We start from the raw sequence: 17456 nt of genomic DNA on the forward strand, positions 1-17456 counted from the left end.
AATACATTTTCAAATAAAAAAACTTTAAAAAATAATCGCAACTACACTTTTAAACATGCTTTTCATATTAAATAAGATGACCATGAAACCAAACTCTTAAGAAATTATATCTTAGTCCTATAACTTTATTTCTTAAATTAAACCCTTCAAATTAAAGCTTATCTCGCAGAAAAAAATCCTGTAAGCTCTTGCATTATTCCCATTACATTATCTTTTGTTTTTTAACTCTTAAATTATCCCAATCTTCCCTCACATAAGCCTCCATTCCTAGACAATCCGGGTTCCACCTTTCTCGAGAAAACCTTGAAAAACAGAAACCAATGCAATCAACAAGGACAATCTGTCTAAAACACGATCAAGAATAAACACATGCTAAACTTTAGGGATCGAAATAGAACAATTAAAATCACAGGGAGTAAAAAACAAATCAAAGCACCAGTGTACTTATCAGAGGTTCGCGCGGGTTCCAGGAAGTTTCCTATTGTTTGTTTTTCAACCAAAATACTAGCTCTCTCTCCACCCACACACTTCCCATGAGCTGTCGATTAATTCCCCAAACCCACCGATTTTTCTATCCCCGCCACCAAAACCACCCGATCCCTGCCGTCATGGTAACCTAACCTACCGTATCCAACTCTTTTTTTAACTACTTAATATCATATCATCGTTGTTGTTGTTGTTTTTTTTTTTTCTTTTCTTTCTGTTACAAGTTTGTTAAATCTCTCTATCTAACAAAACCTAACAGTAACTTCCTCCGTAACTAACGCCTCCGACATTACCGCTCACACCACCCAATCACTCCAACATTCTCTCTCCCACCCTCTCATCTGTTTCCGTTATTTTTATTTGTTAACTGATTTGATTTTACGGTGCGTTGGTTTGTTACACGTATATTTTGGAGTTGAGGAGCTGGCGGTGGTGGCCTATCCTTTTCCCGCTGCAACAACCGTCGGGATTTTCATGCGCCATCTCTCCACGCGACATTAAATTCTGTATATTCTGTGTTTGTTGTCCTAACAAAGATAACAGATGAAGAGAATCGAAGAAGAAGAAGCCAAATCCAAAGAAGAGAGAATGACCACGAGAAGCAGCTGTTCATCCAACGGGTTGCTGCCGTCTTCGGCATCCCCTAGGAAGACTGATGACTTGGAGGTGGGACAACCTATTAAGGAGTTTGAACTTGACGACGACGACGACGACGATCCTTTTGATATCGCTCACACCAAAAACGCTCCTCTCGAGATTCTTCGCCGATGGAGGGTGAATATTTTTTTCTTTATCATTGTTATTTTATCATTGTTATTATAATGCTGCATTGTCTGCATGTTTGCTGTTATTATTATTATCATTACTGAATGGATTTATATCTCTGGTTTATAGATGACGCATTTGGTGTTTTGAGTTTCGTTTGCGTTGGATGATGTTTATTTATTTAGATGAATGATGATTGACTGTTTATAGATGGAGAGGGAGAGGGAGGTGGTTTTGTATGTAGTTAGAATATGTATAGATTTTTATTTTTTTGAATATGAATACTATACCTGCCTTTATTATCATGTGGAATAAGTTCGCCTTTAGGAATTATAATGCATTTTCGAGTTTAGAGTTGATGTTGAACTCTATTTTCGTTGTTGGTTTCATCCACTTGGTGATTCCTTTTTTAAGCAATGGATGCCAAATCTGGTGTAGGTTTGGACATTTTTTCTTGCAAGTTTGATTTGTATTTGTTTTTTCTTGGGTTGCAACTAAAGTTGTTCGTGTCTTTTGCAGCAAGCAGCACTTGTGTTAAATGCTTCACGGCGTTTTCGGTACACCTTGGACTTGAAAAAGGAAGAAGAGAGAGAGCAGAGAAGAAGGATGGTCAGATCCCATGCGCAAGTTATAAGGGTGATTTTTCTAACATTAGCGAGCTTCTCATCATGCACTTGAGGCTGTCTTATTTCTTGATTAACAGTTATTTGTTGTTTCAGGCCGCATTACTCTTTCGGTTGGCGGGTGAACAACAAATTGGTATGTTGCTCTCTAATACTTTTTTAATCATCTTCTCACTGCTCAGAATCTTACTTTGATGTAGTCAAATGAGTTTATATGTGGAGATTCTGGATTTTTTTTGAACATATTGTAGTCTGCTGTTTTGGAGTTTTTGGGGCTGTACGTTTTCCATTTAAATAGATTTTTTGTATTAACTTCTTTTTTGCTTCTCTAGTGTTGGGTACCTCAGCCACACCTCCAACTGTTACAGGTGATTATGCAATTGGACTTGAAGAACTCGCTTCAATGACCAGGGATCATAATATTTTTTCTCTGCATCAATGTGGTGGCGTAAGTCAACTGTGAATATGCTTTCCTTGTTTTACACAATTTTACGTGTAAACTTGTTTACAGTGTGTGTCATCTCTTCCTCAATCAGGTTAAAGGCTTGTCAAATATGCTGAAAACCAATCTTGCCACTGGTATTGTTGGAGATGAGAATGATTTGATAAAGCGTATGAACACATTTGGAACAAATAGATATCCCCAGAAAAAAGGACGTGGTTTTTTGGTATAATATGTGGTTTTGAGTTGCTATCTTCTTCTTAATTACCAATATTTTGCTTACCCCATGCTTTAATTTTAATTGCAGAGGTTCCTTTGGGAAGCTTGGCAAGATTTAACCCTCATCATCTTGATTGTAGCTGCTATAGCATCACTGGGATTGGGAATCAAGACAGAGGTGTGCTTGGTTTCTATTATTTCTGTTTATTGTGTTTTGCTAAAACAATCCAAAGAAATACAACATAAATAAAGAACCTGTAGAATATCCGACTTATCATAGATTATTGGAAATTATATTTAAGGGACTATAAAAGAAAAGGAAGCTTTAGGTGTACCGGAGAGTAAAATGTCAGTATCTGCAAAATGATCATTATGAATTGGTCGAACATGAGAAGAGATGTTTGAAGTACTAGGAACTTGAGACAATAAACTATCTGAATCTTCAAAAAAAGTATCTATACAAATAAGATCAGATCTAGTCAAGTTATGAGTAATAGATGGAATAGAAAAGAAAGGTATATGCTCGAGAAAGACAACATGACGAGACACATAAAGTTTCTGAGTTATTGGATTAAAACAATACTTTTTTTAACCTTCACCATAACCAAGAAAGACACAAATAGCAGATCTAGAGGACAACTTACCGCGTTTTATATGAGAACGAATAACAAAACAAGCACAATAAAAAACTCTAAAGATGGAATAATCACGGGCATGCTCAGACAACTTTTTGAAAGGAGAAAAACTTATTATGATAAGATGAAATTGTATTAATCAAACATATAACTATAAGAATAGCTTCTCCCCAAAACACTCTAGGAACAAAAGCAGACAACAAGATAGAACGAGCAGTTTCAACAACGTGCATATGTTTTTTTCCAGAAAAGTCATTTTGCTCAAGAGTATCTGTACATGAAGAAACTACTGCTGCAATATTGTGGTGTGGTGGTTTGTAGCCCTGAGGTGGTCTATGAGCATTAAATTGTGACTGGCTGCTAGACTTCAAAGCTTGATTTTGCTATCTTAACTTGGGACACTGAGCCTTCCAATGACCTTTCTACCTGGAGAAACTGCACTTGTCGAAGACAACCCTTGTGTAAGGCTTATTTAGATTATTAGAGAATGACTTGGAGGGTACTGCTAGCACAGAAGGATTAGAAGTAGAAAGAATTTCTTTTTTTAGAATAAGAGTGGAGACGTATTTCTTCAACCAATAACGCATTGAAAACTGAGTCAATAGAAGGCAATGAAAAACGATGCAAAATTAAACCTCTAAGTCCTTCACAATCACTGCAAATTGTCGTTAAAAAATTTACCAATCGTTGTTCTCTACGAGCAATACTGGCACCACATGCCTTTAATTTTGTCGATTCTGTAAGGGTCAATTGATCCTAAAGATCTGTCATGGTAGAATAAAATTCTTGAATACTCATATTTTTCTGGTGAAGAGCTTGTATGCCATTCTCTAATTGATACTGCTTTGCAAAATATGATTGTATGAATAATCTTTGTAGGTAATCCTAAACCTTTTTTGTTGTCTCATTCTTCGTTAACTGTGTACCTAAGGAATGCTTAACAGAATTGTTAATCCAAGTAATAATTTTTGTATTGTTTGCTTCCCAGGCTTCTATCAAAGCAGCATAACCCTTATCAATATTCCTAGGTATCACAAAAGTTTCACTAACATATCTAACATCTTTTTATATTAATAAAATTTTTCATCACATAACTCCAATACGAATAATTCTTTCCATCTAACATTACACTCACAGACTGAAGCGAATCATCTCTTTCAGTAGCCATAATTAAAAAAACAAAGAAGACTAGAACGAAAACGAAAAGAAAACAAAATACCAGATTGTAAAAACTAAACAAATATCGTCTTGAAGTTGGATCTGTGAAAGCTGTGCTCGGGATTAAGTTTCGTTCCATGAAACCATGTTTTAATACCATGTTAAAACAATCCAAAAAAATGAAAGAGAAATATAAAAATAAGAGGAGGAGACTATGATTTCATTGATATTGCATGATGTTATCACAATAATCTAAAAAGAATAGGATTAACCTAAATACAAAGAGATTATATATAGGCTAAACCTAAAAGAAAATAAAAATACTATTCTATCCTTAATAAATAAAACAAAACAACTCTATATTTCTATGTTTTAGCTTGACTAAGCTAAGGATGCAAGTTGTATATCAGTAACTATTATGAGTATTTGCACAGTGCATTATTTGGGTAGATCTTCCTCTCCTTTTATTCTTTTTCAGACCTTTTCCTGTTTACACTGATATCTTGTTCACACTTCTTGTTCCTCATAGGGTTTGTCACATGGATGGTATGATGGGGCGAGCATCTCTTTTGCTGTTATGCTTGTCATAATTGTTACAGGTGTCAAATTCATTCTTCTTTCAATATAAGGCTTTTATGGTTGCTAGCAGAAGGTAGCCATGTATGAAAGTTTGGATGTTACAAGTTTTAGAAAGTTAGTATCCATCTGATTATATGGCTGTGAAATGGTTATGTCAAAGACTTCATGTTTTATTTACTTTCATCCTCCTGCATTCCAAATGAATTTTAAACAATGCTGATATTATTTTCTTGTACTTTTCTTCAGTACTGAACCGCTCTCTCATCATTTCTGGAAAAACTTCTATTGGGCCCACTCATTCAACTCCATGTGCTATTTTATCCAAGCATTGATTTTTCTTTTTTCTAACTATTGTTTTTGTCTGTTTATCTCTAGCTGTTAGTGATTACCGTCAATCTCTGCAGTTTCAAAATTTAAATAAGGAAAAACAAAACATACAATTAGAGGTATGCAATAAAGTGATGAAAATATTTTATTGCTTATTTTTCTATCTTCTAGCGTTTGGTGTTTAAAGGAATGGAAATATCTGAAATTGTTGCAGGTCATGAGAGGTGGTAGAATTATGAAAATCTCAATATTTGATATTGTAGTTGGTGATGTTGTGCCTCTTAGAATAGGAGACCAGGTGAGGTTTATTCCTGATGAATTTAGTTTTACTATGATTTGAATCACTTAAATTAACTATACAAATATTGAGGTGTTTCACTCAGGTTCCAGCTGATGGAATCTTGATTACTGGCCATTCTCTTGCAATAGATGAATCTAGCATGACCGGTGAAAGCAAAATTGTGAGTTCACTACTCATCTGGTTCTGTAATTTCTTGATAGTTGAAATCTATTATTACAAGTCTGTTCTCTATTGTAGGTTCACAAGGATCAGAATGCTCCCTTTTTGATGTCTGGTTGTAAAGTAGCAGATGGTATTGGCACTATGCTGGTAAAAGCGCAGTTTTACATTCTGTTCTCTTTTAAGCATGATCATGATGATTCTGAGTTATTTTTATGAAGCACCTCTCCTTTTCCTTTTTTTGTTGTCCATTGTAATTAACAGCAGCATTTCCTTTTATTTGCAAAATAATCTGGTATTTGTTATATGAATTTACCACCTTGTAGGCTCATTTCTTCTTGGCCCATTTTCAGGTAACTGGTGTTGGAATCAATACTGAATGGGGTTTGTTGATGGCAAGTATCTCAGAGGATACTGGTGAAGAAACTCCCTTGCAGGTTTCATCTCAATTCTTGTTACTTCAACTGTATCTAGCATCAATAAATGTAATTTGCTGCAGCTTTAAGGTTATCCTTTAATGACTGTGTTAGGTACGTTTGAATGGACTCGCAACTTTTATAGGCATTGCGGGGCTTGCTGTAGCTCTTTCTGTGCTTGCTGTCCTTTTGGGCCGGTAGGGTAAATGTTATTATTCAATTAGTCACTGTTACATTGCCTGTATACCAACTTACCGGCTACAATCTCATTATACCTGTTAGATATTTTACTGGAAATACAAAAAATCCAGATGGAAGTGTCCAGTTTATCAAAGGCGAGACAACAGTCAGTAAAGCAGTAGACGGAGTGATAAAAATACTTACCATTGCAGTAAGTGAAGTCCCTGGATTCATTTTATATTTATGTATTATGTAATTTCCTTACTAAATGTATAATCATGTAGGTTACGATTGTGGTGGTTGCCGTTCCTGAGGGACTTCCATTGGCTGTTACCTTGACGTAAGTAAAAGTCATCTCTATAATATTAGTGCATGCTATCTAGTGATCAGTATCTCATATCCATTTTCATCATATTTTTGTGCTTTATTGCGTCACAGTCTGGCATATTCAATGCGGAAAATGATGGCTGATAAAGCCTTGGCAAGTATCTTTCTCTATTTTCATCAAAGTCATTTTCTTCTATAATTCCCTCTGATTTGAATTCTAGTTTGTAAAACATCCCTGTCTAACAGCATAGATATTCAGGTTCGTAGGCTTTCAGCATGTGAAACTATGGGCTCTTCAACAACAATTTGCAGTGATAAGACTGGAACATTGACTTTGAATCAGGTGGGTTTCACTGTAGGGAGCACGAGCATGATTACTTAGTGAAGCGGGCATGCCGTGTTCTGTGCTTGGGTTTGATTTGTGGATGTTTCACTTTACAGATGACTGTGGTTGAGGCTTATGTTGGGAATCAGAAGATAAACCCACCAGATGACCCCTCACAATTGCAGTCAGAAGCTGGCTTGTTGTTATGTGAGGGTATTGCACAGAACACAACAGGCAATGTGTTTGTTCCCAAGGTAGCACTCTCTTTTGCTTTTGTTCTTTGCTTTTGTTGATTATTCTCGTGCTCTCTCTTAATCTAATCATTGTATATATTATTTCCTGACTTCTAGTTTGATAACGTTTTTTTATCTTGGACATCGTGGATTACTTTGAGAGCATATTTCCCTTGAAAGAATGAAATTTGTTGTTGACTGCTATTGTGGCAGGATGGTGGAGACGTAGAGATTACTGGATCTCCAACTGAAAAGGCTATCCTCTCTTGGGCAGTCAAGGCACAACCTCTAACCATATTCCACTGTCTATATTGAGTATATTAGTCCACTGTCCAGCATATCACACTTGCCATTTTCATATTTGTTTTTCTTAATTTTGTTATCAGTTGGGGATGAAGTTTGATGTTCTTAGAGCAGAGTCCAAAATTCTGCGTGTTTTCCCTTTTAATTCCGAGAAGAAGCGAGGTGGTGTTGCAATACAAACGGTATTCTCTTCAATCTAACTTTGCCCCTGACTTTGGTGATCACAAGTTGATCTGGCGTTTGGTATCAGTCATAATATTTTCTCCTCTATCATTTTGCATTTGTTGCATGGAAAATATAGCTGTTGATTTACCTGTTTGGAACCTGATGCATGGAAAATGTTGCCATTGATTTGCCTGTTGCTAAATCATTATTTCTTCATTGATTTAAGGATTGACAATGCTCTATGCCTGAAGCATGCCATAATCTTCTTGCACACTTTATGAGTGCAAGATCTCTCATTTGTGTTCATCACTGAACCTGTGCACTACTAAGTAATAAGTTGCTGTATTCTGATAAACTTTCGTTCACCATTTTATTTTGGCAGGCTGATTCTAAAGTTCACATACACTGGAAGGGAGCAGCTGAGATGGTTCTTGCCTCTTGTACTGGATATCTTGATTCAAACGGTTCATTGCAATCCATTGATAAAGAAATGGTGAGTGTTCTTTTGCTGAAATTGTTTTAAAGCTGGTTTCCATAGGTTTTATACGAAGCACACATACTGGAAGGTCATTGCTTTTTAATTTAAAATTTTGATTCTATCTGAAGTTTGCATTTTAGGGACCGGTGGTTTGTTAAATTAAAAATGGTAATATTTTGAGTTAGTTGCATGAAACACACAGCATCAGATCATAAAATAAGCCATCATTTGAACTGTTTCCATGCAAAGGTAAGAGAGTAATTTAGAATCTCTTAACATGTGACTGTTATTTTTTTTGGGTGACGATTCCTCTTGTAAATCCCCTTGCAGGATTTTTTTAAGGTCGCTATTGATGACATGGCTGCCTGCAGCTTGCGATGTGTTGCTATTGCATACAGACCATATGAATTGGACAAAGTTCCTACTGATGAAGAGAGCTTAGGAAAATGGGTTTTGCCTGAAGATGAGCTTGTTTTGCTTGCTATTGTTGGCATCAAGGTGTGCATTTTCACACCTCTTTTTCTCTTTTGGATTATGTGGATCTCTCTCTCCATAATTAATAAGTTGACCATGATATAAGGTTATTGGTGTAGATACGCTTTAGATGCTAGATGTCATTTATCTCCACCCATTCACATTTATAAGAAGACTCATCGATCATCCTTGCACTACTAGCATGGGAGCTCTTTTGGTTTTGACTGCATGTAGAACATATAGGTTTCATGCTTTGATTGAACTATCAAAAGTTTTATTGTTTCTTTTTTCTGATATGTAAATTAACTCAAGTTTTCCTTAGCCTGTCCATAAGTGTCAACTTTAATAGGTGTTTAGGCTTTACTTGTATTTAGCTAATGCATTCCTGTGCAGGATCCTTGTCGCCCAGGTGTAAAAGATGCAGTGAGAATTTGCACAGCAGCTGGTGTAAAGGTTGTTTATTAATTACAGAAATCATGTTTTAATTTTACTTTATGAAAATGGTCATGCCATCATATGCATTAACGGATGATGCTTAGAAGGCTGAAGTTTGTTATGTTTAATAGTCAATCAAAGTGACCTTTACTGAATTAGGAAAATAACATTATTAACAAAGAATGGAAGAGAAGGAAACAGAGGATGAGATATCCTCCTATAAACCACTACAAAAACAAAAAACTAGAGGTACAAAGCTATCTATCTCTTCGTATCTGCAATAACTATTTTATACCAAAGCAACTGGAATGTAGATGGTTATCCTGAAAGACTATTGCATATTCCTACTTTGGAGTGCACTGAGACAAAGCAAGACTAGCTGTTGCCTTAGCACCTTGCCCCTCTTGGAATTTCAAAAACCCTTACTGGGACGAGCATTTGTTGCTCTAATTTTAGCATTTCTTGTACCTGTATGAAATCTATTTGTATGTAAAATCTATCTCATCCATGGCATATTATGATGAAACGATTTGGGAAAAAGGCTAATCAGAATAATATGTTTGTGAAATCATAGGTACGAATGGTCACTGGAGACAATATTCAAACAGCAAAAGCAATAGCTTTGGAGTGTGGGATTCTCAGTTCAGGGGCTGATGCTACGGAGCCTAACATCATTGAAGGAAAAGTATTCCGTGCATATTCAGAAAAAGAAAGAGAAATAATTGCCAAGAAAATAACGGTTTGTTCCAAACAGCACAAAGTTTTTGACTGCACAAAGTGGAAATTTTCATGAAGTTTAGCTTATAATTACCTCTGGAAGCTGAGATAGCTGGTTTTGTTGTTTTTAGTATAAAAAATTGTTTGACTTAGGAGTAATGATATGTAGGTGATGGGAAGATCGTCTCCTAATGACAAGCTTTTGCTTGTGCAAGCCCTTCGTAAGGGAGGGGAAGTTGTAGCTGTGACTGGAGATGGCACGAATGATGCTCCTGCACTTCATGAGGTTTGTCATCCCTGTTTCCTTTCTACATGTGGTTTGATATTTCCAAAAAGTTTGGATGCATCTGGTAGAGTTTGTAACTATGGTACAGACATTGCAAGGCATTTTGTTTGCTTGCTATTTGGTAACTTGTGTCCGTGAACATGTTTTCGAGTTGCAACAATTGTGACCATTGGAACTGGACCTCTAGTTTCAGAGACATTAACTTTCTAATGTCTAGATGTGTGAACATTAATGTTTTCTGTGTCTATTGTAGACTATTACAAAGGTATGATAAATAAGAATTGTAACAATATCATAGCAGATCATTAGTTATATCTTTTAGTTCATTTATATCTAAAACATTGATTTATATGTAGCCATGACACATGCGTTCTTCAACATGTTGTGGAATATTTTGAAGACAGGTATAAATTTGTGTCAGTGCAACTTGTGTATTTTGCTTAGAGATAGATTTTGTGCCAGCAGTCATTTTAGTTCCTAGGGAAAAGTCTCCCCATATTATATCTAATAAAAAAGGTAACGAGCTTGAATGTCTTGCACAGTTAGAGATTTTATGCATTATGTGTCTGGATGCAATGAAAACTTTCTCAGATTAAAGCTGATTCTTTTCCTTTCTATGCCTCTTGTACTACATGGTCTTGTACTCAACAAATTTATCTGCACTACTTTCCAAGTTGTTTATTGCTTCTATGTCAATTGACTGCACTTGTAACATTTTGTATTGTAGGCTGATATAGGCCTTTCTATGGGCATTCAAGGGACTGAAGTTGCAAAAGAGAGCTCGGATATTGTTATCTTGGATGATAATTTTGCTTCAGTTGTAAAGGTTAGCAAGCACTTGACTTATTTACATGAGAAAATTACGCGTGTATCAAGCCTTTTTTTTTTGGTGGGGTGTGTGGTGGAGTTCGAGTGTATCTTTCTTTAGAAAGAAAACACCACCTTTCTGTTTCACATTTCTTTTTCTATGTATTCCAATGCTTTGCTTTTCAATATATGTATTTACAGGTTGAAAGTTATGCAACTTCTATTCCTTTTGGTTTCTTACTATCATGTAATATGTTGCATCTGTGCAAAGCACTTGGACATGTAGGCCTTATTTTCCTTGGGGCTGGAGTTCATCTTTCTTTAGGAAGAAAACACCACTTTCTGTTTAGCATTCCTTTAAGAATGAATCTCGCACTTCAATACATGTACTTATTGGTTGGAAGTTGCATCTTTGCAACTTGTATTCCTTTTGGTTTCTTGCTACCATGGAATATGTTGCTTGTTTGCAGAGCATTAGACCTTTAGGCCTCCTTTTGCTGGGAAGTTGTGCTTGTACTCTCATGTCCATTACATTAATATATTTCCATTAAATAGCTTTTATGCCATTAATATAGTTTATTGTTTTGGTTTTCTTCATAAACATGTCGTCTTCCTTTTGCAATAGTTGTTCGTGTGTGATAGATATATAGGTTCTTGTGGCTCCAATTTCTTCAGTTATGTTTCATACCTTCCTGAATTAACATTCAAGTAGAGTATGGTCTTAATATTCATTACACTTTTTTTCTTTCACATGTAGGTTGTCCGATGGGGGCGTTCTGTGTATGCCAACATTCAGAAATTTATCCAATTCCAGCTCACTGTTAATGTTGGAGCTTTAGTAATCAACGTTGTTGCAGCAGTCTCTTCTGGTGATGTTCCCCTAAATACAGTGCAGGTCTCTCTCTCTCTCTCTCATATGCATTTTCTTTCAGGTTGATCATGTTAATCTTAGCCTATGCATCAATTTGCTTGTTAGAGAGCACAGTGGCATATTCATGACTGCAGGTCTGATCGAGTAATTTTAAAAATCTCATGAATTGCCCTCCAAATTTGCCTGTATACTGGTTTTATTATGTTATCAATGTAGAAGACAGACCAAACCTCTGGTTATATGCATGCTTATCGGTAGAATAGTTGACTTATAGCATATTGAAGTACACTTGAGGGAAAAGAACTTGATTTTATTACACCTGAGGGAAAAGAACTTGATTTTATCTTGAACTTGTTTCTGATCAATTTTATCTAATCTGGGCCCTATCTTAAAGAGAGGAACTGCCTGTTATTTAAAAATCTGTTTTTGTACAATGTGTTGAATGACTATAGCCTTAATTTCAAGGAATATAGTGAGGGATTGTTTGTATTTGCAGTGGGTATGGTAAGTAAATATAGAGTTTTCTTGGTTGGGTGTGGGAGGGATGCTCTGGATGTTTCAGAATTGTTTAGATTGCAATTTCTCATTTAAGTTTGATTCAGAAGACACGATATGCTGGGTGTCTTCCATATTTTAAATATAGCCCAAGAAAAAAAATATTTCAATGGATTGATGATGTTATACCTGAATTTGGAAATTTTTCTTGATGCTGAACTAAATTCAGTCTCATGATGATCAAACATATTAATTCTTGTTCACTTTTGCTGTAAAGCTTCTATGGGTCAATCTTATCATGGACACACTTGGGGCACTTGCATTGGCGACGGAACCGCCAACAGACCACCTTATGCATAGGACACCAGTTGGTCGAAGGTTTGTACTTTGTACCATGTTTTAGCCAAATATGTTACGGTAGACATATAAATCTACAAATGCAAGCTGCAGTTAATGTGGCTCTTAAATTGTCTGGTATGTAAACTGTGGCATTTTGATGCTTAATGTTTCTTTATGTTGATCCTAGGCCTTCCATTGATGGTGAGTTTTGGGGATAGATTTTTGTTTGACCATGTCCTATTTTAAAGAAAGGGAATTGAGGTTGCTTTTATTTTGATCATCAGCTGAGGAAAATGGTGGGAGTCTATTTAAATTCAGTCTCGTTATGGTTTGCTTGACATCGAGGAACTTCCAAATGTTTGAGAATCTGAGATCCTACAAAATTTTACTTTATGCCTTCTGATACCAGAAAAAAAATGTAGAATTTTGCTTTGTTATTGTTTTGAATATTGGTTGTGACGTTGTCACCTTTGTAGTTCATCCAACGTGGATCAATTTATTATTTTTTTCTTATTATTAGTCTATTCTGATGACAAGGGCTGCATTCTTCATAGATATTTTGCTACCATATTTCTGGCTTTGAAGATAACTATACAATGCTTTGTCAAGTTGAGAACTTGCTGAGCAGTCTATTCCATGCTCTGTAAACTGTGTTGCCAACTTCACTCATCTGAAATTTATTTCTTGGTTGTGAAAAGAGCTCAGGACATACGAGGTCTTCCTAGGTTCTGGATTCAGGATATTAAATGATTTCTGTTTTAATTTGCAGGCAGTATGGCCTAGTTAGTAGAAGTAGAGTAATTGTTAAATTTAACTACATGAAAATTTAAAACAACCTATACACCTATTAGTGGTAAGTTAGAATACACAGGGTGATACTGAAGCACAGATATTTCAGGCTTCATCCTTTGTTCTTTGTCATTTTACTTCTCTTCGACTTGTGCTTGTCCAAGAAGTATGGTAATGGGATTCTCTTGCATATCGTGATTGTAGATGTTGCATGATGGTTTTCAATGTATTTGCAACTCTCTCTGAATTTTGATGGATGATGATCTGAATAGTGATCTTCTGCTTGTTTTTTTAGGGAACCCCTTATAACAAACATCATGTGGAGGAACTTGCTCATACAGGTATTTCTTCTCTGAAATGCTAACAAGTTATCCCAGAGATACTGAGATTACTATGGGCTGAGTACGAATGTAGCTTTACGGCATATTCATGACCTATTCTTTTCATGCCATTTCAGGCTCTATACCAAGTTGCTGTTCTCCTTGTACTCAACTTCCGGGGCTTGAGTATTCTTCACTTGAATCAAGATGACAGGAAACATGCTACAATTGCGAAGAATACTGTGATATTCAATGCATTTGTTCTCTGTCAAGTAAGTTTGCCACTTGACTAAAAGTATTATTTGTTGTATTCATGAGTCTCGTTTAGTCTGTTGAGATAGAAATGAAACCAGTGCCATTATCATTCCCTAGTATGTCGCATGGAAAGAAGTTATTTTTGTCTTTTCAAGATGCAAAGCTTGCATTTGCTGACTGTTTTAACTTACAGGTTTTCAATGAGTTCAATGCTCGAAAGCCAGATGAAATAAATGTCTTTAAAGGAGTAACAAAAAACCACTTATTTATGGGAATAGTTGGATTTACCGTCATCCTTCAGGTGAGCAACCATTACTTTTCTTTTGGCCTTTCACCAGCAGTATACTGGGAACTGACAGTGCCACTGCTAATTGCTTTACAGATAATCCTCATTGAATTCACTGGAGACTTTACCACAACTGTGAGACTTAATTGGAAACAATGGCTTATATGTGTTGCCATTGGCATTGTCAGGTTAGTTAAATTACCAGTTTTTATAGGATGAGATATATCAACTAGTTATGCCTGGTTCTACTTTGAGTCTGCCTTGTTTTACTTACAGTTTTGGTTTGATGCTTTGTGGAACATTTGCCATTTAATTAGATGGTCTGAGTTAGGTGATTGGATGTTTTTCTTTTTGTTACTACTATTATTCTTGTGCATGCAAATTACTTGGCTAGTGACTAAATGTTTTGAAGGCTTTGCGAGGTTTTTTTTTTTTTTTTTTGGAGGTATATACTGTATTGTTGTGTGAAATCATCACTTCTCATCCTGACTACTGTTTTCTTTTAACAGCTGGCCTCTTGCCGCAGTTGGAAAACTCATTCCAGTTCCGAAGACTCCGCTATCTGTGTACTTCAGAAAGCCATTTCGACGATTCAGAACTGCTAGGAATGCATTAATGCCCCAGTGGGGGCTTTCATTAAACTGATATCCTGACACAGGGCATCCAGTTCATGAAAGGTAACACACTGATATGCTCAACGTGCATAACTGCATATAGGTGATATGGTAAAACCTAAACTAACCCCCAATATAGTAGTAAGATGATATTTCAGTAACTGTGTAAAACAACTGGAAACATCTAGTGTTATATCCGCTGGTTACATGAATTGTAAAATAAGATATAAAGAATTAGATTTGCCTTTTCTATTGAAACTTCTTTTACGTCTGCAAGGGGGGGTAAAGACCTGAGTAAAGTGGATTTTCTGAACATGATGATAGTACATAGAGGAGGATTTGTTCCTCTTTCTTGTAGTTCAATGTCTATATGTTTCTGCATTGAGGAGGATTTGTTCCTCTTTCTTGTAGTTGAATGTATATGTGTTTCTGCATGTGCTTTCCATGCCAGGACTCACGTAGTGACTTTGAAAAGGATTTCTTGGCTAAGTTAAGCCCTGATGGAACACTATGATCACCAGGTGTGTTAAGCACTTCGACTAATGGTGTGTTATCGAAAGAACGATGATTAATCATCATGAACTCACTCGTTGAATATTTATGATGGATTCCTATATTGATACTTCTATATTGTCTGTATTTGTTATTTTTGACAATATGCAAACCATCTTCGTTAAGGTTTCACTGAACAGTTGCTAGTATTTCCACAGCCAGTTGTTAATACTTGGAGGATTATTGCTTGGGTCGATTTGAATTTTTTTTTTTTCCATATGATATGATATGCTAGCTTTACCAAAGATCAAATCTCATACATTTGAATGAATTGCAAACAGGGTGGGGACTGACTGAGCATTTGGTTTTTGACCTTCGTATGGTTGAGAATTTTTTTGAATTTTTTTTTTCAAAAAACAGAGAAGGAATTTGGAAAGAAATTTTGGTGAAATTATGTACTTATCATAATAATTAAAAACAAAATCCACTGGGGTAGATTGAAACAAAACAATTATGAGCAGAACTTGTATAAACAAGCAATTTCGGTCAATAATCTACGGCCATCATTCCTTTCTGCCCCCTCCAGCATGAGCAAACAAAAAACTTAAAAATGCACTAGAAACTAGTTTATAAATCATCGAGACCATATTAATTGCTCCTACATGAAAGTCGATAGAAGTGGGATTTTTCCTGATCATTTGCTTGATTTAGCAGTTGATCTAAATTCAAAGTGTCTTGTTGACTTGAATTGGGCCAATAAAGTTCATCTTGCACCTCTCATTCTCTCTAATTTCTTGTTGTAGCTGATGTTGCTGGGAGTTGTAAACTGCTAATTCACCCATTATATTTACCATCTCAGATTGAGCATCAATCATTTGTTGTTGCAACTGAGATATTATTCAAACACACCCATAAACAGGGTGTCTTCAATTGACATGCTCTCTGCTGCATCATAGCTTAAAATCACTGCAAATTGCTGCATTCCATCCGAATCCGAACACATTATTTATCAATTGTACGAGGAATGTTACTAATCTCAAAGTATTCACTGCAAATGAGCCTTGTTTGTTTTAAATAATATCCTACTATTGGATGGTTGGTGTTATTTGAAATCCGTTAGTCGAGTCCATTCCTTCAACACTTGATATCATTTGAGATGGATATTTCAGAATAAATAATGCATTTGAGCTAAAGGAAATGATGAATATGTGCTTACTCGGGAGGGGAAATTAACTTCCACTAAAATAGGCTTTGAGTTCATCAAATGTTTCTATTTTTGGACTGATTAATGAAATGATTTGTGTTGGTATGGTTGGATAGATAATGAATGGGTAAATGAGTGGAGATTTATATATAAAAACCTTTAACAACCCAGCAATCTTGCTGGCACCAAAGACATTAGCAAAATCCTCGGGGATTGGTTGGAGGAAAATATGGAGCCAAGACACGATCTTGACGGCATCTTCTCAAAGATCTGCAAGCAGCACGTCTTGTTGAATTCTACGTTGTTGGTTTCTTTAGGATCTGTTAGAATGTTTTGTTTCAGAATAAAAAGCTCTAAATCTGTTATAAGGATTCTTGCAAAGGTTTTTTAATTTATTTTTGCAATGTCTATGGATAGTGGGTTTGTTGATGGCCTAAAGTTCTAAGCTCGGAAAGAGCTCAATGGCTTCTGTTAATTATGAGCGGTTTTCCACAAATCAATCTCTTTATCTTTCATTTGATAGCTTCTTTTACTGGTTCAGCTGTTCAATTTTGATGCTGGCTAAAACAAATTTTTTTAACAAGTAGTGATGATAATTTTGCTTGAACCAATGACTTGAACTAATTTAAATGGATAAGAATTTTATAGACTTGATCAAGTTCAGGTAAAATTGTTTTGCTTAACCTGAATTTGACCCGATATAAATAAATAAATAACCTTGAAGTTTTCAAAATTATATATTTAAGTTAATTATATATTAAATAGTTTTCAATTAAGTCAATTATATATTAAATAATTTTAAATTATAACATTCAAGTTGAAGATTTTGAAAGCCCATTTGGGTTCCATTGCCATCCCTAAGTTCAGCCAATAGTAATATTTATTAATTTTGGTACCAACCCTTGATTAGATCAGTCATTATTTTGGTACCCCGCAGACCAATTAGCAAAT

General features: G+C 35.6%; 1 protein-coding gene across 6 annotated transcripts; it reads left to right on the forward strand.

Annotated features, from left to right (window-relative positions):
• Positions 1 to 481: 481 nt before the first annotated feature.
• On the forward strand, positions 482 to 17013 carry LOC7497795 (calcium-transporting ATPase 9, plasma membrane-type-like). 6 transcript variants are annotated; one of them, XM_052455340.1, is made up of 34 exons: positions 486 to 1260; positions 1771 to 1887; positions 1971 to 2010; positions 2207 to 2322; positions 2411 to 2542; positions 2624 to 2713; positions 4858 to 4927; positions 5283 to 5353; positions 5449 to 5532; positions 5618 to 5695; positions 5773 to 5844; positions 6048 to 6131; positions 6225 to 6307; positions 6393 to 6501; positions 6575 to 6630; positions 6729 to 6771; positions 6877 to 6960; positions 7059 to 7196; positions 7389 to 7454; positions 7562 to 7660; positions 8026 to 8136; positions 8452 to 8619; positions 8989 to 9048; positions 9605 to 9769; positions 9917 to 10033; positions 10761 to 10859; positions 11598 to 11735; positions 12484 to 12584; positions 13630 to 13675; positions 13792 to 13926; positions 14103 to 14210; positions 14292 to 14383; positions 14705 to 14872; positions 16622 to 17013. In XM_052455340.1, exons 1-33 carry the CDS (start codon positions 1030 to 1032, stop codon positions 14838 to 14840), a joined length of 3339 nt encoding a protein of 1112 aa, XP_052311300.1. In that variant the 5' UTR covers positions 486 to 1029; the 3' UTR covers positions 14841 to 14872; positions 16622 to 17013. The 6 variants fall into 6 exon arrangements, 5 of the variants coding, with proteins under 5 accessions (XP_052311300.1, XP_052311298.1, XP_052311299.1 ...); XM_052455338.1 differs by lacking the exon at positions 16622 to 17013 and adding an exon at positions 15261 to 15510; XM_052455339.1 differs by lacking the exon at positions 16622 to 17013 and adding an exon at positions 15331 to 15510.
• The last annotated feature ends 443 nt before the right edge of the window (positions 17014 to 17456 follow it).

The sequence above is a fragment of the Populus trichocarpa genome, chromosome 8, assembly GCF_000002775.5.
Source record: "Populus trichocarpa isolate Nisqually-1 chromosome 8, P.trichocarpa_v4.1, whole genome shotgun sequence".
NCBI lineage: Eukaryota > Viridiplantae > Streptophyta > Magnoliopsida > Malpighiales > Salicaceae > Populus > Populus trichocarpa.

Excerpts from the sequence above, each read along its gene's own strand:
- LOC7497795 (XM_052455340.1), top strand. The coding sequence starts at position 1,030 with ATGAAGAGAATCGAAGAAGAAGAAGCCAAATCCAAAGAAGAGAGAATG. Across the intron at positions 6,308-6,392 it reads CTTGCTGTCCTTTTGGGCCG|ATATTTTACTGGAAATACAA; the intron begins GTAGGGTAAATG and ends TATACCTGTTAG. Across the intron at positions 7,197-7,388 it reads GCAATGTGTTTGTTCCCAAG|GATGGTGGAGACGTAGAGAT; the intron begins GTAGCACTCTCT and ends CTATTGTGGCAG.